This window comes from Pseudophryne corroboree, chromosome 1 (assembly GCF_028390025.1).
Source record: "Pseudophryne corroboree isolate aPseCor3 chromosome 1, aPseCor3.hap2, whole genome shotgun sequence".
Lineage (NCBI taxonomy): Eukaryota > Metazoa > Chordata > Amphibia > Anura > Myobatrachidae > Pseudophryne > Pseudophryne corroboree.
This window is the reverse complement of record NC_086444.1, coordinates 415,717,638-415,744,148: the sequence shown is the minus strand read 5'-3', so window position 1 is coordinate 415,744,148 and position 26,511 is coordinate 415,717,638. Positions and strand designations below refer to the sequence as shown.

Below are 26,511 nucleotides of genomic sequence, written 5' to 3'. Positions count from 1 at the left end.
CAAAAAAGCATTACAAAGATTATGAGAAATATTTAAAAGTACACACAGATCAGGATACAATTTCAAATAAAACAAGAGGATAATTTCAGAAGCCTAAATTACTCAACCGCAGTTAGCCTTCTTTGTGGAGGGATTTCATAGTGTAAGAGATATGATGCATTCCCAGCTCTTGGCTGTTCCCTCAGAAATGAACAACCCAGTGTGGGTGAGAGGGGCAAATATAACCCCCTCACAGCTTCGGCCCTCACCCTTTCCTTAACTCTCAATGCTGAGTACCTGGGCAGTGAGAAACAGATGTATAGCGTTGGCGATTACTGTAAGTCAATAGATTTTTTTTTTTAGGTCTTTTCGTATCATATATTGTGGCAAATGGGACATTCATTTGCATCCAGCGATATAAGACTTGTATGTAATGTCTACGTGTATATTGTAATGGCGTCTGGGACGCATCATGGCTTCCAGCCTGTCCTTTAAGTGAACTCATAGCTACATAGATATGGGAGTAGAGGACACTGATGTATAGTGGGGAGTCATAGGTTAGTTTATGGCCCTTACCTTATCTAAGAAGCTATAAACTACTTAGAAGCAACATTACAGAAAGCCAGGCCAGGTCAAGAAACCTGACCTATTGAAACTTAAGAATACAGCTGTTTAAAAAGTAAATGATTTATTCACATAAATCAGATAACAATAAATGAGTTCCATAAATTCCTTATTTCCATAAATTTGCAACCATCAGTGAGAGCAACAACATTGGGTGGAGGGCAGATAGGTGGATGTGCAGGTCTGACCACACAGAGAGCAGAGCTAGCTGAGCAGTGCAGCCTTCTAACTTTATGTTCTGCTGCCCTCCCTCTGTCCCACCTGCAGCCAGAACACAGAATGTGCCGAGAGGCCATTCCCACCATGACTCAAGGCATGCCCCCTTGACCCATGGCTACGCCCACTTGCCGAGTGTGCGCATGTAATGGGTTACTAAGGTTGCTTCACAGCTTTAGTTTGTCCCTGGTGATAAACAATTGGAAAGTGAAAGTGAAATTTACCAGGAGGTTAGTGGACTCACAGTAAAGTCCATCAGAGGTGTAGAAATTATGGAAGACAGCTACAGACTTCCCATAGGCTATGCTATCAAAAGAAAATGGCAAGTGCCAGTCCATTTATAACAAAAAAAAAAATTCACTGCAGTTCTGCTAATGAATGTAGAGCATTATGATGAAATTATACATTTGGAATTAGGGATTAGTTCTTTTTTCAAGGTGTTTCAGGAATGAAGTGAGTCTAGGTGGCAGGGAGGTCCTAATTTAGCAAAGGTACAATTACCGACACATCTGAACGTTTTGTTCCTGTAAATGCGCTGGTCAGGCATCCATTGCAGGAATGTACACATTCCAGTCCCTAATGTCATTAGCGTAAGGGTGTGTACACACGGTGAGATCCGTGCTATGCCCGATTTTCACTTGCGATTTCCCTTGAACTCCCCGGAGCCCAGATAGCACAGATCTTGACTAACTTTTCTTGAGATATGGGCTATGTGTGCTTACGATTTTGGCTTATGTGAGATTTTGGCTTATGTGAGATGTCATTGACATGTGAGATGAACTAGCTAGTACACTGATCTAGCAAGGATTGACTTGCCTGCACAGTCTATCTTTTCTTGCGATGCCGACCTGGCAGGACCGCGCATCGGGATCGAATCGGGATCGCAAGGTGACTTTCAACTTGTGATCTGCACTAACTTTTCTTGCGATTTTGACTATATAGTCAAAATCGAAAGAAAATATCTCACCGTGTGTACACACCCTAACTCTTCCACCTAACAACACTTTTGCATTTGTACACTGAATCTTAGCATTACTATAGGTCACTTGTATTTTCAGTTTAATTGCCCTGACAGCTTCTCCTACTGTATGGAGCAAAATTGAGCTTCATTTCAATCAGTTGTATTTTACGTGCTAGTGTGTTTCTGGTGAAAACAGCTGTGATTAAGAAGACACACAATACAACAGACAAGACACAGTCTTTGCTTTGCCTCTGCAATATTAGAGCTCCCAGATGACTCCATAAAACAAGTATGTAGTTTAATGGATGGTGCTGACTAATAACTTGTGTCTATAGGTAAAGTGAGCCAAACATCTGAGTGACTAATCCTCCAAGAGGCAGGTGCTGTTAGGCTAGCGCTTATTGATATGTGGCTCACATTCTGATTTTCTGCAGCGGGGTACACTGGTATTCCACAGGGAATAACATCGGGGTGTAGAGTTGGATCTTGATCCGAGGCACCAACAGGCTAAAGCTTTGGCTGTTCCCAGGATGCATTGCACCGCCTCCAGGCACTGGAACTCAGTTTGTAAGTTGGTGTCTGCAGTGCAGACAGATAACAGGTGGGGCTGCGCTAGGCAGCCCTGAAAAGAGCTTTTTTTGAAGACTTCAAGGGCCGCAGTACTTTTATGTCAGTCTGACATTCTGTGCTGCAGCTCCATCACCTCCCCAGCAGCGTTGCATACTCCAGCTGCCTGGTTCCCGGGTATAGGCACATACCACTGATGCTCTTCTGGATCGCGTGGCCGCATATCAGGGAGGAGGTAAGAGGGTCCCTTAGGTGGGACCCGCCGGTAAATCGTGATCCGGCGCTGCTGGCGTGGACATGGTACTGCACAGGGACCCCAGTATATCCACCAGGGCAAGGGAGCACAGGTCGGATTTACTAAAATCTGTTTGGTTTAGTCTCCACAGTGCCCGGTGGTGAGGATCAGCATAGGTGATAAGGTGCTGACCTGTAACCCCTCGCCCAGCTCCGTGCGCCATCTACTGCTGGTGTTCCTGTCCTGCAGCTGCATTTCACTCTCCCTCACTCCCTGACAGAGATTTTGGCGCCATCTTCACTAATAGCTAAGCTGATCTCCAGGACTGCAGGGCACTGTCTCCTCTGTAAAGCCGCCTGCCTCATCAGCGCTGTGCTTTTACAGACACTTAAGTATTCTACATGTCATTTTAGACAGTGTTAGTTAAGAGCATGTGGGCTGCTAGCTGAATATTTAGTACAAGTATTCTGTGATATACATCCAGTATCTACTGTGCATTGTTCTATCTATACTCGCATAATAATATTTAAATTACTAGTCCAGTTCATTGTTATTGTTTATATGTAATAACTTCTGCATTGTTCATGTGATTGAGTTTGCCTGTAGCTCTTGTGTGGGATTCCATTCTCCCGTATCACATATTGCTATCACTATATTCTGTACCCTGAGGGGCTAGGTGCGTCAGGGTCCTATATATACATACATATATATATATAATATACACTTTCTGTGCGCACCAGCACTCAGCTGAACCACAGGATTTGCCTGGGTGCCTTCCAAACAGAACCCAATGCAGGTCTAAACAGTCTCTATATGGCAATAGGCGGCACTCACAGGACTACTACCTTCACAGCAACAGAAGAGACAAGAAAACTACTCCATGGAGATCAACGTTTCGATTTATGGAAAACCGTCATCAGGATCATATCACCAATATATATAGCGTCACACAGAATATACGATCTGGTATTTTTTCCTGTGTTTTTCAGTCAACTCATACCGCTTAAATCCTCTGTTCTGTGTCCTGTATTTACTGTCACATTACATAGGGGGTTATTTGCAGGTATTGTGTTTGTCTGGCTATATTGTACTGTTACGCCCTAGGGCTACATTCCTTATAATGTCTGCCACACAGGGCGGGAAATCCGCAGACGCCTCTGCATCCTGCAGTACTGGCGCCACGGATTTACCTGAGGGAGAAGTTTTAGCTGCTGGTTCAGGTGCTGAGTGCCATACACCCAGTCAACCTGCAGCACTTGTGGCCAATCAGGACCCACCTTGGGCAGCATTCTCAAGTATGCTAACTACACTTGTGACACATCTTACGCCCCCTGTAGAACCTCCTGTGCCATTGCAGCCACATATTGTCCCTGTAGTTAATCTGCCCTGGACATACAGGATGCTTACCTGCATGTTCCTATTGCCATGTCGCATCAGCAGTATCTGCGGTTTTCTATTTTCAACCTACATTATCAATTCCAGGCCCTGCCATTTGACCACGGCCCCTCAGATTTTCACCAAAGTAATGGCTGTGATGACTGCTCATCTCCGTCGTCTGGGAATCAGGATCCTGCTGTATCTGGACGACTTGCTGATCCTGGTGAAATCCCAAGAGGTTCTCCTCAGTCATCTGGAACTGACCGTCCAATTCCTTCAAGCCCACGGGTGGCTCATCAACTGGAAAAAGTCCTCGCTGGTCCCTGCTCGGAGCGTGGTGCACCTGGGGGTGCTGCTGGACACACACAGCCAGAGATTGTTTCTGTCTCCAGAGAAAGTCCTGAAACTTCAGGACAGGATCAGATACTTCCTCTCTCGAATTGTTAGAAACTTTTGCGCTATATTATAAATTTATATGATATGGCTGACAAAAATAACAGACTCCTATTGAATTAAAAATATTTAATAATATATGAATAATCACAAATCATAAAACAAGACCGGTCTTAGTAGTTTAAACATCTAAGATGACAAGTATATATACTTTCCAATAAAAGGAGGTGGACTTCCTCTCTCGCCCAAGAGTGTCGATACACTCGGCGATGCAAGTACTAGGCCTCATGGTGTCTGCTTTTGACATGGTAGAGTACGCTCAATTTCACTCTCGCCCTCTGCAGAGGTTAATCCTTTCCATGTGGGATGGCCTGCCTCATCGGATCAGGTCTCAAATGATCTCCTTGACTCCGAGGTTCGTCTATCACTGAACTGGTGGCTACAGGACCAACAGTTGAGCAGGGGCCGTCCCTTCTGGATCTCGAACTGGGTCCTCCTGACAAAGGACGCCAGTCTGTGAGGTTGGAGCGTGGTGTTGGAGCAACACTCTCTTCAGGGTCGTGGACCAGGGAGGAATCTCTCCTCCCGATAAACATTCTGGAATTGTGAGCAGTGTTCAATGCGGTGACACTGGCCCTGCCTCTAGTACAGAACAAGCCTGTTCAAGTACATTCAGACAACGCCACCACTGTGGCGTACATAAATCATCAAGGCGGCACTCGAAGCCGCATGGCAATGCTGGAAGTGTCAAAATCCTCTGTTGGGCGGAACGCCGTCTGCTAGCAATATCGGCAGTGTTCATACCCGGAGTCCTTAACTGGGAAGCAGATTTCCTCAGTCATCAGGACGTTCATGCCGGAGAGTGGAGTCTTCATCTTGAAGTCTTTCAACTCCTAGTGGACAAGTGGGGCCTGCCAGATGTAGACCTGATGGCGTCTCGACACAATCACAATGTTCCGGTCTTTGGATCAAGGACCATGGATCCTCAAGCAGCGTTTGTGGATGCACTGGCAATTCCATGGAACTTTCAGCTGCCATACGTGTTCCCTCCAGTGTCACTCCTGCCCAGGGTTCTAAGGAAGTTCAAGCAAGAAAGAGGAATACTACTTCTAGTCGCTCCAGCGTGGTCCAGACGGCACTGGTTCTCAGACCTGCAGGGTCTGTCGATAGAGCGTCCCCTTCTACTTCCTTAACGCCCAGACCTCCTCATTTAGGGCCCTTGTGTTTATCGGGACCTGGCCAGACTGGCTTTGACAGCGTGGCTCTTGAAGCTTCACTCCTGGGGGCCAAGGGATTCTCTGAGGCGGTTATTCAAACTATGTTGAAGGCCCGCAAGCCAGCTTCTGCACTGATTTATTACAGGGTCTGTAACTCTTACTTCACATGGTGTGCTGCTAAGAATTATGATGCCTATTCGTTCAGTACTTCTAGGCTTTTGGCTTTTCTGCAACAAGGCCTAGATTTAGGCCTTCATCTGGCTTCCCTAAAGGTTCATATATTTGCCTTGTCGGTGTGGTTTCAGAGAAAAATTGCATCTATTCCTGACGTTCATACTTTCACTCAGGGTGTTCTACGGATTCAGCCTCCCTATGTTCCTCCTGTGGCTCCGTGGGATCTGTCTGTTGTCTTAAATGCTCTACAAGAGTCTCCATTTGAACCTCTTGAGTCTGTGGATCTTAAATGTCTTACACTTAAGGTCATGTTTTTACTAGCTATTGCCTCTGCTAGGAGGGTGTCGGACTTAGGCGCCTTATCCTGTTGTCCTCCCTTTCTGATTTTTCACCGTGACCGAGCAATTCTTCGAACTCTCCCTGGTTATCTACCTAAGGTGGTATCATCTTTTCATCTTAACCAAGAGATTGTGGTTCTGGCCTTTTTCTCTTCTGGTTTGTCCTCCAAAGATGTGGTACGGGCTCTCAGTATTTATGTAGAGAGGACCGCCTCCTTCAGGAGGTCAGATACCCTTTTTGTACTTTTTGGTTTTCACAAACGTGGCTGGCCTGAGAATAAGCAAACCTTGGCCAGATGGATTAGAATGGTGATTTCACAAGCTTATGCGCAGACTAGTTTGCCAGCTCTTGCTGCTATCAAGGCCCATTCTACTCGGTCTGTTGGACCTTCTTGGGCGGCTCGCCGTGGCACGTCTGATGAACAATTGTGCAAGTCGGCTACGTGGTCCTCAGTGAACACGTTCATCAGGTTCTATGCCTTTGATACTTCCCCCTCCCAGGATGCTTCCTTTGTACGCCGGGTTCTTGTACCCGCTACAGTGCATCGCCTCCCGTGAGGAACTGCTTTAGGACATCCCTGATGTTATTCCATGTGGAATACCAGTGTACCCCGCTGCAGAAAAGGAGATTTATGGTAGACTTAACATGGTTAAATCTCTTTCTGCGAGGTACACTGGATTCCACACGGCGCCCACCCTGACACACTTAGCTTCTTTGGGTTTGTATGGAATTAGCCGCTAGTCCCTTCTCCTGTCATGAGAATGTGGTTCTATGTGACTAACACATCTACCGTCTCTTTTGCCTGCCACTGCATTGGACTGGTTAACGAAACTGAGCTCCAGTGCCTGGAGGCGGGGTTATAGAGGAGGCGGTGCAATGCATCCTGGGAACAGTCAAAGCTTTAGCCTGTTGGTGCCTCTGATCAAGATCCAACTCTACTCCCCGATGTTATTCCCTGTGGAATCCAGTGTACCTAGCAGAAAGATTTAACCATGGTAAGTCTACCATAAATCTCCTTTTTCTTCCTTAGCTCCTAGCAGTTGTGTTTGACACATTCAATGACATTGAGAAAAAGAAATTCAAGTCCCTACTTCTGCACAAGCGCACAGCTACCCAGCACAGCTATCAGCTGCTGGTCAATCCACAGGTACCGAAACTTATAAATATAGATGATTAACGGTTATATTCCTTTATAATACGAGTGTCTGCAAATGCCTTATGTAAAGCCATCTCTCTTCTGTGCTGTTTTTGACAGATTAATACAGGGAACACTGAACCTCTCATAGAGATGTATATAGAGAGGTACCGGGGCAGGGATTAAAAGTACAACATGATCTCTGTGTAAACTTTCACCTCTCATTTATTCATCTGTCAAAAATAAAACGTAGGCGAGACATGTGGCCTTAGGCAGCTTTGTAAAAATTCTGATATATTTGCTTGCTAACTGCATGGCCCTAAAACGATCAGATCGGATAGAATTGGGTTCGGCAAGGACATTAAATCATTCTGGATAATGGCTGTATCAGTTTATGCAATTGTAAAATAGGAAACTTGTTCTGTCCAATCCACCCACCATGAAATCTCCCAATGTGTGACATTTGTTCTTTATACCGGTAGCCAAAATGACTTTGTCGACTGTTACTGGTTGATTGAATTGCAGCGTATTTGGCTAGTTGAAGGCTCCATCACCCAGCATGTATGTATGTATGCATGTACACGTGTGTGTGTGTGTATGTATATGTATATATATGTATATATATATATATATATATAGTGTGTGTATGTGTATATATATATATATATATACATACATACATACATACATACATACATACATACATACATACATACATACATACATACATACATACACAAATATTTGTGTGTGTGTGTATATATATATATATATATATATATATATATATATATATTTTACTTTATTTTTTGCAGGGTCCCCCGGGAATTTCCTTTCAGCACTTTAATGGAATGATGAAGTTCTACAAGCCCCGAATGTCTAACCGTGATCGATATCTATGCTTCAGGGCCTTGAAGCAGAGCAGGACTGACAATCTCCGGTAACATTTTCTTTCAAGAATGGAGGTTGGTTTAGTTAGAGAGAACCTGTACATGCAGACATTAAAGGGTAAATTAGTCATTGGAATTACTGACTTAACATTTACTTTATTATTATGTAATTCTATTTTCAGTGAAGCATTTCAAACCATTTGTAAGTTTGTAAATGCTGCATAAAACTGACTACTTAAAAGTCTGATCATTGTTTTTGTCTTGCAGAGTAAAAGACTTCTACCATTTCTATGAAGTGGTGGATTTGAAGTGGAAGGTAACGTATAAATTTGTTGTGTGTGTAATATATATATATATCTTACACTTATAGATTATGTGAATCATTTCCCTTTGGCAGGTGCAGCGTGTCCGTGAGCACTGGTTTGATGACCTGCCTCCTACAGCGCTACTTATATTTAAAGGTAATGTCATGTGAATAGCAGCTTCTTTCTTCCAGCCTCCCAGGGATATATATTGTGTAATCTAAGTACCCGCTGCACATTGTGATAAATTAGACAACAGGACAAGATTCTGTAGTGTTAGCTTTTGCACTGCAGCCATTATATTTAGCTTACAATGTAACACAACATATAAGCTGTGTTAATCACATGGGGAACATTGCAGAACACAATGCAGACTATCCTGCCTGGTTGACGTGGCTAAATATACAGCATAATTTAAGGAGCCAAGTCACAAGAGCATAGATAGCACATTGCCAGTGTCACAGCACCTGTCTTGCTGCAAAAGATGTAGGCGATCTATTATTGGATCCACTTGCTAAAGATTTTTTGTTTCTTTTTAGGTTTTAACGTCTTGGCGAATTCCAGAGCATTTCAGTATGCTGTATGTGAGTACTATGACATGGCTTTTAATTTTCACACTTTCCATTGTGTCTGATATGTGGTGGGGAGTGAACGGAGAGCTTAAGGTACTAAATGGTAACACATACAGATGTGTCCACATCTTTGCTATATCCCGCCATGTATGGCACAGTTTTGCATGCCATAGACTTAGAGATTTAGATATACTTTGTGATTTTGCAGTGTTAGAACTCAGGGTGCTACTGAGTGGCTCAACCAGTGCTGATTAGCACCATCTGTTTTTCATCACATTAAACTGCACAAGATGTGCAATGTATGCCGATTTTCAGGTCAAGCTGTTGGAGTGGACTTCAGATCTTTTACTAGAGAATGGTCTTTTCAGCCTCAATCCTTTTTCAGTTCCACACATTAAATTGCTTGGCTGTAACGGCTTGAAACATGTCGTCAAGTGTTTGTAGGCCAGCGGTCTCTCTAGTGCAGTCATTCTGACTTTGCTTCGGGCCAGACAGCCAGCGACTTCAAAAATATGCCAGCAGTTCTGTGTGGTGTGAGCAATGGTTTGCCCCCAATTCAGCGTTTCATACCTCCTTTCCTTATTCTACAGGTGAACTTGGATTAGGTGTTGAGATGTTGTCTATTATGGGTCAGGTTTCAGTTTTTCCTGTCTTGTTCCACCGGTATGTGGCCTTAAATCCAGAACTACTGGTGGATTGTGTTCATCGACCAACCAAATTTATTTTGATCTGGATAGACATCTGATGTTTATTTGGATTGCATGTTGTGTTCTGTTCTCAGTGCAGTGACGTGGACACAAATCTAAATAAATGCATGTAGGAATCATACTATGTCTATTTCTCTCTCATCCATGGGGGACACAGGAAAAACACTCAATATAAGTGGTGAGCTGGAGGCTGGGACCCAAACTGTTAACTTTCTTTTCTTCTTCAGGGTCCATAGTGATTCACAGGGATACCTTGGTTTTTTGCTTGGTGTCCATGGAGTGGGCATCGTTTTCAGGGGCTGCTATTCTCCTTCTACTTCTTTTATTTTTATCTCAATTGAGCAGGCAGTGAGTCAGCATCTGAGACTCCCTTACTGCTGCTCCAGTGATTCCCAGCAGCCAGAGCACTGGCGTCTAGTTCAGTGACCCTGTCCGACTCCAGCACACAGATGGGGAGCTGCAACCGGACACATCAGGGACAGGTCACTGAGCGTCTGTTACCGCCAGTAAGGGAGTCCACCACCGGTACTTTTCATTGGGGGCCAGGTTGTCTCTGCACCCCCACTAGACCACCAGGGTGGATTTTCGACAATGGAGCACTATTTATTTGTGGTGGCCATGTCTCTGGGGTATAAGCCAGATGGGGGAGGACAGCCTTCCCTATTGACTACTCACCCATTCCCTCATGCAGGCTACCTGCCACCAGGCAAACTCCTCCTTTCTTTCCTCCCTCCCTACAACACTGGGCGGCCATTTTAGCACATTAGCTGCCCTCAGCTGCACGAGAGAGAGAGAGACTCAGGAAGGCTCCTGCCTCCCTGTATATCTCACTCCAGCCAGTCAGGTAATACTAAACCTCCTTCCTCCCCTGTCGGGGCATGGTTGTTGAGCACTAACTGCCCATTATCTTATACCTTGTGCATTGAATGTTTTCTGTGTGCATATCTGTACTTTTTCTATTCTTTCTATATACTTCAGGACTACTTTGTTCAGTCTGTAGGGTCTACAGTCATTCTGTTTATACTGTTGCTTAATTTAATTGACAAGCCTTTATTTTGATACGACCAGTTTGTATATCTGCATTCACGCTGACATAGTTGTCATTACATAGTCACGCTTATTAATTTATTTGTGGCACTCTAACATTCAGTACTTTACCCCTTACAGCACACCACTGTTTTACATTAAACGTGCGTGTGTGTGTGGACAATCTTGGAATTACATTAACATGTATTCGAAGACACCCAGGGAGGTGGGCTCTTCTGTGCTGCGCAACTGTACAAACTCCGCTGAAGTGCTTTCTCATCAGGCTCTAGACCAGGATGGTCAGTGTGTCCAGTGTGTGTTTCACAGCCACATAGTGAGAGGTCTGTGAGCCACAGCTTCCACTCAGGAAACAGCATGGGCTTCCACGCTTTCACAGGTAATGTTGCAGTTAGTGAACCAGCTTGCAACACCCACGCACTAGTCTTTCTATAGGTGTTGGTCAGACCGCTAGTACTCTACCTGTTCAAGGAGATTCACAACCCACAGCCACAGAACCACTTTTGATCCATTCGTTCCCTCAGTCTGTGCAGTGTTTGTCGCAGATGTCTGTTTCTCTTCAACAGATGTTGGACAAGGACTGTCCGTCCAAGTGCAGGCCTACCAGATTGGACAGCTCTCTGCTCCATTTTGGTTATTACAATGACTGAGGTTTCCTCGCATCTCCATTATCTTGGATGTTGAAACCTCCCTACCGCAGGTGAATGTTGAGGCCCTGATTAAGGCAGTTAAATCTGTACCTTTGGTTAAGGATTCTGACCAGACTTCTACGTCAGATGACCCGGTTTTAAGCATCAGAAGCAGGTGTCTGCAAATTTTCCTTCTTATGCTTCGTTTGAAGGCATGAGCTCACCCTAGGGTGCTTGTTAGGGTGACATGAGCTCACCCTAATGGGCGCTTCCATTTCTCTAAACGCATTGCTGCCTTTTACCTGTTACCAGCTGCAGATAGTGCCAAATGGGAGTCCCCTCCTTCGGTAGATGCTCACATAGCCTGCCTAGTTAAATCTACTATGCTCCCTATCCCTAACACTGCATCCCTTAAGGATCCAACAAATAAGAAGATTGAGAATTTCCTTAAGACAGTTTGTGTTAATGTGGGAACAATTGCATCCCCAGCCCTTGCCTTGAGGCAGGCTTCTATCTGGGCAAGGCATTGACACAGGTATCCTTACTTCTAAGGCAGGCATTCCCAACGTCCATCCTTAGGGCTGTAACACACCACCCGGTTTTCCCCGGATGGCAAAAAGCCGGGCAAACTTTGTCCGGCTTTTTGCCATCCGGCAGAGTCTTTCACACACAACGGCTTTGAGCCGTGTGTAATGCTGTGCGCATGCGCAGCAGCAGACACGGCTTGAAAAAAAAACGTGTGTGAAAGCTCTCCTTCACACACATGGTTCTCTGCCTTCAAAGACGGCACGGCAGCCGGACCTTCCAGTGTATATTTCCGGCTGCAACCTGGCAGCCGTGCCATGTGAAAGGACACATTGCGCTGCATGTGTCTCTGCAGCACGGCAGCGGTAAAGAGCCTGGCGGGATTTTGCCGGGTGGCAGGAGCCGGTGCGTGTGTTTCAGCCCTTAAGGCACAATAACAGTGCAGGTTTTAGTGATACACGGAACAGGGATCTCCCCATTAATATAGTAATGATGTGTAAAACGTAGATGTGAATATATGAGGAATAATCCATCCATGTGCTTATATAAGGATGGTTATTGAAGTGGAATAACACCTTTTAGGATTAGGTACACACATCTATGAGGCAGGAGTTGGGATAATATAAAATCTTTATTGAAATACATCTTTGCCCATTAGTAATTTGTGTCAACTTCATGAATGACATTAAAGTGAGACAATATAACAATAAGCTTTTATTGGCAACACATAAGACAGGGGTGTTCAAACTTTTTGCATAGATGGCCAGATTTGGTAAGGTGAAAATGTGTGTGGGACCGACCAGATACACAAATGCCCCCAGCAGTGCTGCCAGATACACAAATGCCCCCAGTGCCAGATACACATTATATGCCCCAGCAGTGCTGCCAGATACACATTATATGCCCCCAGCAATGCTGCCAGATACACATTATATGCCCCCAGCAGTGCTGCCAGATACACATTATATGCCCCCTGCAGTGCTGCCAGATCCACATTAAATGCCCCCACAGTACTGCCAGGTACACATTATATGCCCCCAGCAGTGCTACCAGATACACATTATATGCCCCCAGCAGTGGGAACGTGGCCTGGAGTAGCTAGGTGAAGGGTGCTTTTGCCGGCTCTCCCGCTCATATCCTTGAATATATCCTGTTTTTCAGGCTGTTTCTCCCCTGGATTCGGTTCTGCAGCCGTGTATTGTCTACTGATCACAAGGGGCCCCGGGGTAGGATCCTGTGTGGTGCCTTTTGGCCGTTTTACAGAGATTTCTGCGGCCGGGCCCTCTCTAACTGCGGCTTGGTGTCTCGTCTCCAGCTCCTGCGGCTGTTCGGGGACATTATACATACCTGAGAGCTGCCTTTTGGTTGTCTCCTGGCTGTGTTCTCCAAGATCGTGTGTGTAACCCCTGCAAGTGGCTTCTCTTCGACATACGCCTGTCTGCCGTGGTGTTTGGGGAGTGCTGGGTGCGGGCTGCCGCCATCTTGTTGCTGTCCTCTTCGGCTGCAGCACGGATCCCCTGTCTGCTCCGACGCCTTTTGGGTGGTGGATGCGGTCCTTCCAGCGTGACATTATTACTACTACTACTACTACTACTACTACGGCTCTGTCTAGGGCTCCCGTTGTAGGTCTATTGGTAAGCTCTGGTAAGCCGCCATCTTGTCACTGGCCTCCTGTTTGGCTTGTATTCACAACTTACCGATGGCTAATTCTGTGCAGCAAATCCTTCAAGCAATTCTTGCCTCTACGCAGAGGCCCCTTACGAAGCTCGGAGACGTAGTAGCTGTAACTTTGAATTCTGTCACTGCAGTCTGCGCTCATGATGTGCCGTCGCAGCCTCTGGATTTCGCCTTCCCATGGGATGTGATTCCAACTGATATGGATATTGCCTTAGTCCGTGGGTGTCAAGACTCCATTGTGGGCTTTTTGAAGATCCGTTCTACACCTTTGCTGCCGGTGGTTACATTTCCAGATCCTTTATTCCCATGCCTCAAGTACTTTTCTGGCCGTCCCCGCACTGGCGGGAGGTTCCTGGACTTATCCTTTACGTACTTTATACCCCGATGTGTCTATCCTTGGATAACCGGAGACGAGACCGATACTGTAATATTGCACGCGATGGAGGCCTGGCCGGATTCTCATCTTTGTTACCAGTATTTTTGTTTTATTATTTGTATATTTTTATTACCTGTATTTTTGATATGGCCGAATCTTCTCCTATCTATGCTATGTATACGTTTATATACTGCTTGGTATGCTATATGGGAGGAACGCTTTATCCTTTTGTGGGAGAGCCGGACTTAGCCTAGCTTAAAGTCATTAGTTTATTGCTCCTGTTAGTTTTGTGTCCTATTATCCTTCTGGAATGGGGTGGGTGGGGTTTGCTAGTTAGAGTAGTTAAGGGAAATGGAGGGTGGTGGTGGTGGTGGGGGGGGGGGGGGGTTGCTAGTTAGTGTAGTGTAGTTAAGGTAGGGGATGGGGGTTTAGGGATCCAAGTATAACTAAGTTGGGGGTAGGCTATACAGGGTGGGGGGTTACAGGGGTGGTTTGTTTTTGTGGGTTTTGTTTTATTTTATGTGGCTGTTTGGCAGATGTTTTATATCCTATTGGATTATACTTAACAATGCTGTGTCTTTACAGTGACATGTTTATGGGATTAGGTACTCCCCTCTTTACTCTGTGGATAGAATGTATGGGCTCACATGGCGCCTGTGGGCCTCTGCGCACTATGGTGTGGGGAGACAATCTACATATCCTGAGTCGTATGTCATGTGTCCTCTTGGTTTGTAATTTATGATGTATATTCTATATTCTGCCTCGTATACCTGCTCTTGCTACAGTATTTTCAGTTTGTTTTTGTTTTTATATTTGTACTTCTACAAAAATTTAACTCTCAATAAAAAGTTATAGGGGTGTATTCAATTAAAGTCAGATCCATTCCGACATGTATTTGTCAGAATGGATCCGACAACCCCTGTTCAATCCCATCTAAAATTCGACTTTTTCAAGTTAAATTTTAGATGGGACCCAGAGGAGAAGAGGGGGGGCGAGCCGCGGGGGGACAGCCGGCGGCAGCCGGAGGAGATCAGCGCTGCAGCAGGATGTCACTCACTCGGGCGGGTGAGTGACATCCAACTGCAGCGCTGATCGTAGCGCTGATCTCCTGTATGCCCGCTGGCTAGGTACTATACCATGTATACAGTTATCCCTCTGTGACATATCTATTTTTGCTAAATATTGGAGCCATAAAGCATACCGTGCATCCTCTGTTAATCACTTTCTACTCTTTGCTATCTCACTTTATTTTTGCTTTTTAACGAATTTCTTAAACTATGTACTAACAAAAGTCACATTTTATAATTGAGTGCACCACTTTTGAGACATCCCCCCCCCCCCCCCCTTTCGTCTTTATTATTATTATTATTATTATCCTTTATTTATATGGTGCCACAAGGGTTCCGCAGCGCCCAATTACAGAGTACATATGCACATAATCAAGACAGGAAAACAGTGACTTACAGTTGAAGACAATATAGGACAAGTACAGGGTAACTAAGCATAACTACACCAGTAGATGACAAAGAGATAAGTTTCAAGGTGGCCAAACAAATGCGGGACTTGGGCAGTTGAGGATTATTATAGTAAGAAAAGGATAAGCACATGAGGGAAGAGGGCCCTACTCGTGAGAGCTTACATTCTAAGTGGAGGGGTAGACAGACAGGGGTGACACAGATGGGGTACATAGAGAGCGTGGAACAGAGGGTTAGGATGAGATTTGGCTGGGTTTGGTAAAGAAGTAGGTCTTAAGAGCCCGTTTGAAGTTTTGTAGAGAGGTGGAGAGTCTGAGGGGGAGAGGTAAAGAATTACAGAGAAAGGGAGCAGCACGTGAAAAATCTTGGAGATGGAAGTGGAAGGAAGTAATCAGAAGACAGGAGAGTTGGCGTCCATTAGCAGAGCGAAGAGGACGGGTGGGAGAGTAAAGGGAGATAAGGTCAGAGATGTAAATGGGAGAGGAGTGGGTGAGGGCTTTGTAAGTGAGTGTGAGAAGTTTGAATTGGATTCTGAAAGGGAAGGGAAGCCAGTGAAGGGCTTGTAGGAGAGGTGGATGTAGTGCGTTTAGTGAGGAAGATGAGCCGGGCTGCAGCATTGCATTGAACTTGAAAATTTGTGTGTCCGTGGTAGCACCCCCCAACTGTAATTTGTAATTCAAATATCATTTTTCATGTGGGGGCCTAATTTCTGCTGAAAGCAGCAATATGTGAAGATATCAGTTAGTCTGTGCGACCAATACATTTCTCTACCCACTATCACTAAAACCTGTACTGTTAGTGTGCCATGAGCGCCGAGATTGGGAATGCCTGCTCTAAGGTATCTGCTTCTGCTGTTGCAGCCTGGATAGCCTTCTTGCTTCGGACCTGGTGCACCACTGTGGCCCTTGAAGCATTTGCTTTTTCAGGGGAGGTTCATTTTGGCCCAGAGCTGGACAAGATTGTGGCTACGGTAGCAGCGTCCAAGATGGCTTTCCTTTTTTCTGTGGTGGCTCCCAGGTCTCGAAATTCAAGTTTTCGCTCCTTTTATGCTAGGCAAAGCCAATGATCATCTTTCTCCAGGTTCCAGAGTTCTTCCACCAAGTGCTCCAAGTCCAGAGGTAAACAGGCCTAGTCTACCCGTCGCCCAGCTACCAGCCTGCCCAGTGTGGGAAGCCATCTTCTGCTATTCTCCGATGCTTGAATGGTGACCATGGCTGACGCCATGGTCAGAAGTTTAGCACCTGGCTTGCAGGGTTTTTTTTTTTGCACTGATATCGGTTTCCCTTTTCACTTCCATTGTGTGTGTGTTTGAACTGTGTGTGTGCTGGTCTTCCTTTTCCCTCTTCTTCCTCCATGTTTTGGGTTTGTTAACTTGACCTCTAGGCTGGGGCGGGATATAGGAGAGAGGAAGCCTTGGCTGCTGGGAAAAGAAAGTTAACCGTTTGGTGCCCAGCCTCCAGCTCACCAGTGTCATCCCTGTGTCCCTCATGGACCTTGGAGAAAAGGATTTAACAGGTAAGCACATAATTCTTCATTCAGGCTAATCCTAATGTGGAAACATCTTTTATTGCTCTGATATAAGTGCTGAGTTTAACAAGTTCTTAACATCGGTTCTCTCTTCTTTCTCCAGATGTTGTAGTTGCTATAAATGGATTCTGGATTTTGATTGAGACTTTTATGGTGAAAAGTGAGTTCAGCCCATACTTTATGTATTTGTTTGTCTGATGTGTGCATGGCGCAAATGCTAGTATTTTATAATCGGTCAAATCGTTAGATGCATCGAACGGAACATGTGCACCTTAATGTGCTTTGACTCCCATGGCTCTCCCCTGGTAATTTTGGGCAGTAAATGCATGCAACTTTCTAAGGGCAATTCAGTTGCAGGTGATAGGACTGATGTGCTGTATGAACACATGTAATAGTGGCACATCGCAACCACAGCATTGCTCCTACAGAATATAGCTAAATAACACACATGTAATCATTTATACTGGACTAAATATAAATGTGTGCATTATGCTCTCTTTCAGTCATTTGTTGGATATTTCCATGTAAATTATGTACTGTGATTAAACATGCAGACAGTGGCAAGTAGGCAGACTTGCTTTGCAGAAATGCAGAGTGGATGAGGTGATTGCTGCACAGGGGCAGGGACACTGATGTTGCAGTAAATCACTCTGTTATTTGTGTTAGTTTCGGGCCTCATTAGGACACTTTGGTAAATATGTGGCATGTAGTGGACTGGTAATACTTTCTGGTGATAGTGTAATGCCATGTTATCACTGGGCAACCATGTATCATAACTTGAAATTAAAATTTGGGGGTTTGGTAGTTGTTTAAACCAATAGAATTTAAGTCAAAGTAAATACCTTTTTATCAAATATGTCTTACTCATTTTCCAAAACAGCAAAAATAAAAATAGAGAAACAGTCCCCCTCCCCCCTTTCCATTGCCAAGCCCACCCACCAAGTATAGAAACATGCAGAAGGAAGTCTTTGCCATAGCAAACAGAGAAACAAACAGAGAAAAAGGACACAAACATATTAATGATAAACACCATTAGAAAAACTAATTCAGTGACATATTCAGAATAATGCAGTACATCTTAGAAGAGTATAGAGAAAAACGTCCCCCAGTGCCTATATACTAGTACAGGTTATAGAAATGATCACACAGCTGTCTCGCCGAATGTCATTCCCGTCACAGAGGAAATCCAGCATCATCAATTGTAGGGCCCCTGGGAGGCAACCAAGTGCATGCAATACAAACTTTGACCGGTAAGTACAGGTTGAGTATCCCATATCCAAATATTCCGAAATACGGAATATTCCGAAATACGGACTTTTTTGAGTGAGAGTGAGATAGTGTAACCATTGTTTTTTGATGGCTCAATGTACACAAACTTTGTTTAATAAACAAAGTTATTAAAAATATTGTATTAAATGACCTTCAGGCTGTGTGTATAAGGTGTATATGAAACATAAATGAATTGTGTGAATGTACACACACTTTGTTTAATGCACAAAGTTATAAAAAATATTGTCTAAAATGATCTTCAGGCTGTGTGTATAAGGTGTATATGAAACATAAATGCATTCTGTGCTTATATTTAGGTCCCATCACCATGATATCTCATTATGGTATGCAATTATTCCAAAATACGGAAAAATCCGATATCCAAAATTCCTCTGGTCCCAAGCATTTTGGATAAGGGATACTCAACCTGTATATATTGGCCAGTTACACAGTTAACATTGTGCTGAAGACCCAGACCAAAAAAACTAAGTTTAGGGGAAAATAGGGTAAAGTTACGTACGGTTCTAGCAATGCCAACTCGTGACCCGAGTCAAGAATAGATGCACTGCAGAACATTCACAGAGGAGATGCCGTTAGGAACATTGAGGGGCAGAACACCTGGGGCACCTATTTGAAGCACCAGTCCCTAATTTGCTCAGTGTCAGAAGTCAAAGTAAATTTTCTGTATTTGTAAATATTTTATTTTAAATCAAAGTGGTTATTGAACATGTTCAACTTCAGACCTAAGAGGTCAGTCAGTCTAAATCTGCACACAAGTGGGTACTTAATGAGCAGAAAATATGTATTTTGAAAAAAGTAGATTTGACTGAAAAAATACTATTTGCCTTTCTACACTCAGGTTACAGGAAATCACAATTGCCTGTGTTGCATTTGCACTTCTCTTTTAATACCTTTCCTTGTATGGTTCCTCTTTCTAGGTGGTAACTTCTTTCCACAAGGTGTTCCTTGGAGCTACATTGTTTTCCTTACAAGTAAGTCTCCCACTTTCCTAAGTGCTTCTAAATCACTGGTGGCAACAAGGTTAGCTGAAAGAGGGCTCATCACATCCGAGACTGATCTTCTCCTATTAACTAGAGCCAAAGTATAAAAATGTAGGGGTGCTGCTGCAATCTGTATGTGATGTGTGTGGTGAATGGATAGGGCCTGCGATGGGAAGGTACGAAGCCCCAAACTGCTATCCATTCCTATTTTATGTTCATTGGGCTCAACCTGTATAGAAGACCAGTAGGTCATGTAAACATATGTGAAATTATGTGTTATCTGATGAACACATGCTAGCCTGCAATGTCTCCATATTGAGCACAATTGGTCTAATAACAGTTGCTGTCAATATTTAGAGGCTGTAGCTACCCCACAATGTGACCCTACCTCCCCAGCAGGCACACATACACCTGCTCCCCACCACTATGATCCCAGTACATTAATAACCCCAGTGTGTTTTTGTCTTCTACTCTAGTTTATGTGTCTGAAGTGCTCGTGAAGGTTACTGGTCTGGGCCCACTGAAATACTTCACATCAGGGTGGAACCTGTAAGTGGACAAGTGTATAGTACAGATATATCCAGATTTCATAGGCAAGAGTCAGGCTTGTGTAGCTTATAAAGTGGAGGTGCTTGCTGTGTGGTAAATATTCAGCTGTCATGTATTTGTGCTGTGTTGCGTGGTGTGCTAGCGGTTTATGCCCCATTCTTCTCTCATAGGTTTGATTTCTCTGTGACAATGCTGGCACTGCTGGGACTCCTGGCCTTGGCCTTTAACGTGAAGCCGTTTTATTTTATTGTAGTGTTGAGACCCCTGCAGCTGCTCAGGTCAGATTGCAGCGGATATAATGTATGTTTATTCTGCCACATGTTCCATAGATATCTTGAAGAGTCCTAATAACGTCTTTGAGACTCTAATTTAACCTTCCTGACATATAATTGTATCTGTGTCACAATGACAGTTTCTTATGCACCTCACTATTACAACACTGAAACACAAGCAACCTGTGGGATTATGTTGATACAATAATAATGGTTTCTAGCTCTAGTCTCTAATGTAATCTCACAAAACACTCTCTATGATCCCTTCCAGGCTTTTCAAATTGAAGAAGCGTTACAGAACAGTGTTGGACACCATGTTTGAGTTGCTCCCAAGGATGGCCAGGTAATAGGACTTTTTCTTTACTCAGTCCACAGACCAGAAACTTCCTAGGGGATTATCTGTTTCTGCGTTCTTTGTCTGTGTTCATTTATTTCCTTACCCTTTTCTACCTTGTACTTAACATTATGTTTTTCTCCCCGCAGCCTGGGCCTAACTCTGCTTATTTTCTACTATTCCTTTTCCATTGTGGGCATGGAGTTCTTCTCAGGGGTGCTGACCCCCAACTGCTGCAAGTAAGTATAACATAGCGCTGCAGTGTTTGGTCGCTCAGCATATCTGTTGATCTGTTATTCACACCACTATACATACTACTTTTAGTTAATAGCGCATATAAGCAGTGTGCAGAATAGAAGAAGACTAGCACAATAATGGTTATTGACCGCCTACAGTAAAAATGTGTCACAGTGAAATTTATGTAACCTCCTTTCTGTTTAGTTGGCTTCAAAATATATACAACTACGCCACAGTCTAAGAAAAGCAGGGGCTTATTGTTGGGTATGGGTCATTAGGTCGACAACACTTAGGTCAACATTCATTAGGTTGACTACTGTTGGTCGACATGCATTAGGTCAATATGGTCACTAGGTCGACATGAAAAAAGGTTGACGTGAGTTTTTTTTTTTTTTAACGTTTTGGTGTCGTTTTCTTCATAAAGTGACGGGGAACCCCAATTAGTGCACCGCGTTCCCTCACGCTTCGGGCAAGGTGCCTCGCTCCGCTGCCCTCGTCATAGGTTACTGTTCCCAATCGTAGTCCATGTGGATCGTAAAAGCATGAAAAGTTTAAAAAAAAAAAAAAAAAAAAATGAAAAAAAAAAAGTGAGAAACTCATGTCAACCTAGTGACCATGTCGACCAATAGTGGTCGACCTAATGACCATATCCCTTATTTTTCAACAAGTTTTATCATACGCAACAAATTTTAATATCATTGAATACGATAAGTGGTGCTTTGGCCAATCAGCTTCTGTCTTGTTTGAAAAATGATAGTGGTGAGCTGATTGGCTGGGGCACCATTTATCATATGCAAAGAGTTTTAAAGCTCGTCGTGGATGAATAAACTCATTAATAAATCAGCCCCTCAGTTTTATTGGTGAAATCCTCATGTGTGATGACAGTCAGCCAGTTACACGTAGTGGGGCTGTTTGCCTAGCGTAGCTTGCATTTATTCGCTCCATACGCCCTTGCAAGTGCGGGTATCTAGAGTAGTATGCATTTCAGTCTTGGGACGTTCTCACATAGCCATATTCGGTGAGGGTGTGTGGACAGAATTACGAGCTGTGAAGAGTTGGACATAAAGATAATAACGCCGGTTTAGAGTATAGGCTGGTGCAGGTGTGTCCTGATAGAGGTGGCCGCTATCAAACCAAGCATTTGTATAAGAGCCCACAAAGATACATAATGGTATATGCAATTGCGGTCGAATTCGCGGCAATTATCGCCGTTTTTTAATTCGACCAAATTCGCCAGGTGAATCCCGGCAGGTGCCTGCCGGGATTCACCATATTCAATGAAAAACGGATTCGCCAGAATCGCGGGCGAAAATCGGCCGATTTGGCGGATTTTGCCGCGATTTTAAAAAACGGGAAAAAAACGTGAAAAACCCGAAAAAAAAATGGCGTGGGGTCCCCCCTCCAAAGCATAACCAGCCTCGGGCTCTTTGAGCTGGTCCTGGTTCTAAAAATGCAGGGGAAAAATTGGCCAGGGATCCCCCGTATTTTTAAAACCAGCACCGGGCTCTGCGTCTGATGCTGGTGCCAAAAATACGGGGGACAAAAAGAGTAGGGGTCCCCCGTATTTTTAACACCAGCATCGGGCTCCACTAGCTGGACAGATAATGCCACAGCCGGGGGTCACTTTTATGCCGTGCCCTGCGGCCGTGGCATCAAATATCCAACTAGTCACCCCTGGCCGGGGTACCCTGGGGGAGTGGGGACCCCTTCAATCAAGGGGTCCCCCCCCCCCAGCCACCCAAGGGCCAGGGGTGAAGCCCGAGGCTGTCCCCCCCCCATCCAATGGGCTGCGGATGGGGGGGCTGATAGCCTTTGTGATAATAAAAAGATATTGTTTTTTCCATTAGTACTACAAGTCCCAGCAAGCCTCCCCCGCAAGCTGGTACTTGGAGAACCACAAGTACCAGCATGCGGGAGAAAAACGGGCCCGCTGGTACCTGTAGTACTACTGGAAAAAAAATACCCAAATAAAAACAGGACACAGACACCGTGACTTGTACAACTTTATTACATACTGCCGACACACACATACTTACCTATGTTGACACGCCGACTGCCACGGTCGCCGACGATCCGAGGGTACCTGTGAAAAAATTATACTCACCTTCCAGCGTCCAGAGGTACATCCACGTCCAGAGGTAAATCCACGTTCTTGGCAAAAAAACAAACCGAACACCGATCCATACCGGACTAGAAAGGGGTCCAATGTTTTCACATCAGACCCCTTTCTCCCGAATGCCGGGACATCACGTGACTCCTGTCACTGACGTCCCTTCAGCCAATCAGGAAGCGCTACTTCCGTGGCGCTCACCTGATTGGCTGTCCGCTGTCTGTACTGTGACAGCGCATCGCAAAGCCGCTCCATTACTTTCAATGGTGGGAACTTTGCGGGTAGCGGTGGGGTCACCCGCCGGTCAGCCGCTGACCGGCGGGTGACCTCACCGCTAGCCGCTAAGTTCCCACCATTGAATATAATGGAGGGAGCTGTGCGATGCGCTGTCACAGTGCAGACAGCGCTCAGCCAATCAGGTGAGCGCAACGAAGTTGCGCTTCCTGATTGGCTTAGAGACCTGTCAGTGACAGCTGTCACTGACAGGTCTCATTCGTGGAAAGGTGTCCCATGTGTCAGCATGGGACCCCTTTCAGTCCGTTTTTGGTGCGGGTATTTGCGTTTTCTTATTTTGCCAAGTCCGTGGATTTATCTCTGGACCATGGTTGAGGTGAGTATTTTGAACTTTTCTTTACAGGTATCCGTGGATTCTACATGGAGAAGAGGACCGATGTCGGCGTGTGAACATAGGTAAGTATGTGTGTGTCGACGTATGAAATAAAGTTTTACTGTCGACGGTGTGTGTGTCCTGTTTTTATTTGGGTATTTTTTTCCCAGTAGTACTACAGGTACCAGCGGGCCCGTTTTTCTCCCGCATGCTGGTACTTGTGGTTCTCCAAGTACCAGCTTGCGGGGGAGGCTTGCTGGGACTTGTAGTACTATTGGAAAAAACAATATCTTTTTATTATCACAAAGGCTATCAGCCCCCCCATCCGCAGCCCATTGGATGGGGGGGGACAGCCTCGGGCTTCACCCCTGGCCCTTGGGTGGCTGGGGGGGGGGACCCCTTGATTGAAGGGGTCCCCACTCCCCCAGGGTACCCCGGCCAGGGGTGACTAGTTGGATATTTAATGCCACGGCCGCAGGGCACGGCATAAAAGTGACCCCCGGCTGTGGCATTATCTGTCCAGCTAGTGGAGCCCGATGCTGGTGTTAAAAATACGGGGGACCCCTACTCTTTTTGTCCCCCGTATTTTTGGCACCAGCACCAGGCGCAGAGCCCGGTGCTGGTTTTAAAAATACGGGGGATCCCCTGTCAATTTTTTCCCCGCATTTTTAGAACCAGGACCAGCTCAATGAGCCCGAGGCTGGTTATGCTTTGGAGGGGGGACCCCACGCCATTTTTTTTTATGATTTTACCCTTCCAGCATAAAAAATAAAAAAAATAATATTTTAAAAAATATATAAATAATATTTGTGCCTCCCAAAAAAAAAAAAAAAGTACCTAATCCCTTCTAATATAAATAGATCTGCTATTCCCAAAAAAAAAAACACCAAAAAAAAACATGTTTAAAATTTTTTTATTTGTTTTCACCCTCCAAAGTGTGGCGGATTGAAAATGACGAATTTGCTGTCTAAAAGCACTGCTGTCGAATTTCAAAACTTGAATTGAATATGCTTTGGTCGAATTGCAGCACTTGTATCATTGCAGAAAAGTCGAATTTGCAAAAATTCGAATTTCAAAAAGTCGAATTTTGAAAGTCCGTTTTTTGGTCGGAAAGCACTGGATTGCATAGGGGAATTTTTTTTTTTTGGTCGAAAATGACCCGAAATTCGACAATTTCGGGAATTCGACCACAATTGCATATACCCCATAGTTCGGCATACAGGTAAATATTTGCATTTAGTTCTGTTCATGCAGTACAGGAGAAATTACACCCGACCTGAGTTCAGCTCTTCTTTTAGGCCAATATTTGAATTATTTTAAAAGTAAAAGAGTTATGTCTGTATGTGACAAGTGGAAGAAAATAATTTTGTTGGCAGGTTGATATTCTCACAAAGATTGATCAAAGTAAACATGATTTATTTTGTAAACTGCACAAGTCTCTCTGTCTGCACCTGGCCAGCTACTGTCTGCTGAATAAATCTCCCTTACAGGAGGTGACTTTCACGTTCTGTCTCCTTACTCTGACACAACGGGCGAGGTTCAAATGTTTTTACCGCCAGCGTCTACATTTCAGCTCGCACCCGCTGGGGGAGGCGAGCTGAAATGTGTGAAAAGTGCGCCCAAACAGCACTTTTCCCAATCGCGCCCATTAGTTTAGTCGGGTTTAGAGGTGGACACTGATGAACGCGATAGGGGAAATCAATTGTATATCACCCCCTGCGATCTCCCGTCACTTTAGACGGGAGATCGGGGGCAATAACATTTGAATTCCCCTCAATGATGTTCTTACAAAGGAACCAAATCACTTTGATGCTACTTTATAATATACATTCTTATATAAATGGTACTCTACTGTTCTTTTTGTCTATGTATCTATCAAAGCTGCATATCTCTACCATTCTCTTTATTCCCATAGATGTGCACCAATTTACATACTCCGTAATAGAGTATTAGGTCTAGCAGACAGTGTTGATAGGTTTTGTTTAGCCAGAGCTGATTTTGTGATGATATTTTTTGTGGCCATGCAAATAGTAACAATCTGTTTTCTCACAGTACTAGCACAGTGGCAGAGTCTTACCGCTTTCTGAACCATACTGTGGGCAACCAAACCCAAACTGAGCAGGGTTACTACTACCTAAACAACTTTGATAACATCCTCATTAGCTTTGGTAAGAATAGTAAAATGTAAAAAACATCAGATCTTATTTGCCTGTTGAGGTTTTATATGTATTTAACAATTTGATCTTTATTGGCTAAGCAAGTGTAAATGTGCCATTATCTATAGCAACCAATTGCACATTAGGTTTGATCAATCAACTGCTAGACAGATTTGATAATTATACATGGAACATTACATTTTGGCAGAAACCTACATTGTTACTATTTTGAAAGACTAAAGACCCATACAAACTTGCCGATAAAATGAGCGACGTCGCTCATTATCCCCCATGCCGCTCATTTTATCGGCAAGTGTGTATGCCGCCAGCAACGACCGTTGCACGGCCCCGCGGGTCGGCAACGATCGTCGCTGTCGCCATTGTATGCATGCAGGATCTGGACTGTCATCCACGACCTGCATGCAGGGCTGGCGGAGGCGTGACGTCACTGAGCAATATGAGCGGTCATATCGCTCAGTGTGTACAGTCGGCCGGCCCGGGAGGGGAAAACATTAGATGACGTCGCTCACAGAGCGACATCGTCTGATGTGTACGGACCTTAATCGTTTACATCGGTGCATGTGTATGAACAATGTTGATGCGTGCACACACGGGTCGCTAGCGTCAGCCTCAGATCTTTTGTGCATGCAAGTAGATCTGGGGCTGTCACTAGCGCTGTGCGCTCAATTGGCAAGTGTGTATACATAAATTCCTATTCTTAAGGCGTGAAATCCTATTCTTAAGGTGTATTATGTCCGTGCCATATGAACTGCTGGTTTCCAACTTGTTCTTTCTGTTTCTTTGTCTATTCTTACTGGCCTTGCTATTTGATGTTTAAAAACTATTTCCTGTAAGCACAGTTGGCATAAGCAAGTCTGAAGAAGCAGGCAGCATACTGGTGAAATGCCTAACTGGTTTATACAATTATTCTTCTATATGCCTTGTACGAGATGACGCTTTCAATTCCATCATTGCGATATCTGAACCTACCCTGACGAACTTTGAAAAAAAACGTTGAAGCCACTTAGAAGTGGT

At 44.5% G+C, this 26,511-nt stretch overlaps 1 protein-coding gene across 7 annotated transcripts in view; it reads left to right on the top strand.

The window, feature by feature from the left end:
• TPCN1 (two pore segment channel 1) overlaps window positions 1-26,511 on the top strand; it is an 89,421-nt gene that overhangs the window by 57,399 nt on the left and 5,511 nt on the right. For all 7 annotated transcript variants that reach the window (XM_063913304.1, XM_063913298.1, XM_063913299.1 and 4 more), the window contains 12 exons: window positions 7,113-7,229; window positions 8,033-8,157; window positions 8,375-8,423; window positions 8,505-8,568; window positions 8,949-8,993; window positions 17,045-17,101; window positions 19,149-19,202; window positions 19,688-19,760; window positions 19,931-20,038; window positions 20,304-20,375; window positions 20,516-20,605; window positions 25,373-25,488. In XM_063913304.1, coding sequence (XP_063769374.1) covers window positions 7,113-7,229; window positions 8,033-8,157; window positions 8,375-8,423; window positions 8,505-8,568; window positions 8,949-8,993; window positions 17,045-17,101; window positions 19,149-19,202; window positions 19,688-19,760; window positions 19,931-20,038; window positions 20,304-20,375; window positions 20,516-20,605; window positions 25,373-25,488 — 970 coding nt within the window. The remainder of the gene's footprint in view (window positions 1-7,112; window positions 7,230-8,032; window positions 8,158-8,374; window positions 8,424-8,504; window positions 8,569-8,948; window positions 8,994-17,044; window positions 17,102-19,148; window positions 19,203-19,687; window positions 19,761-19,930; window positions 20,039-20,303; window positions 20,376-20,515; window positions 20,606-25,372; window positions 25,489-26,511) is intronic.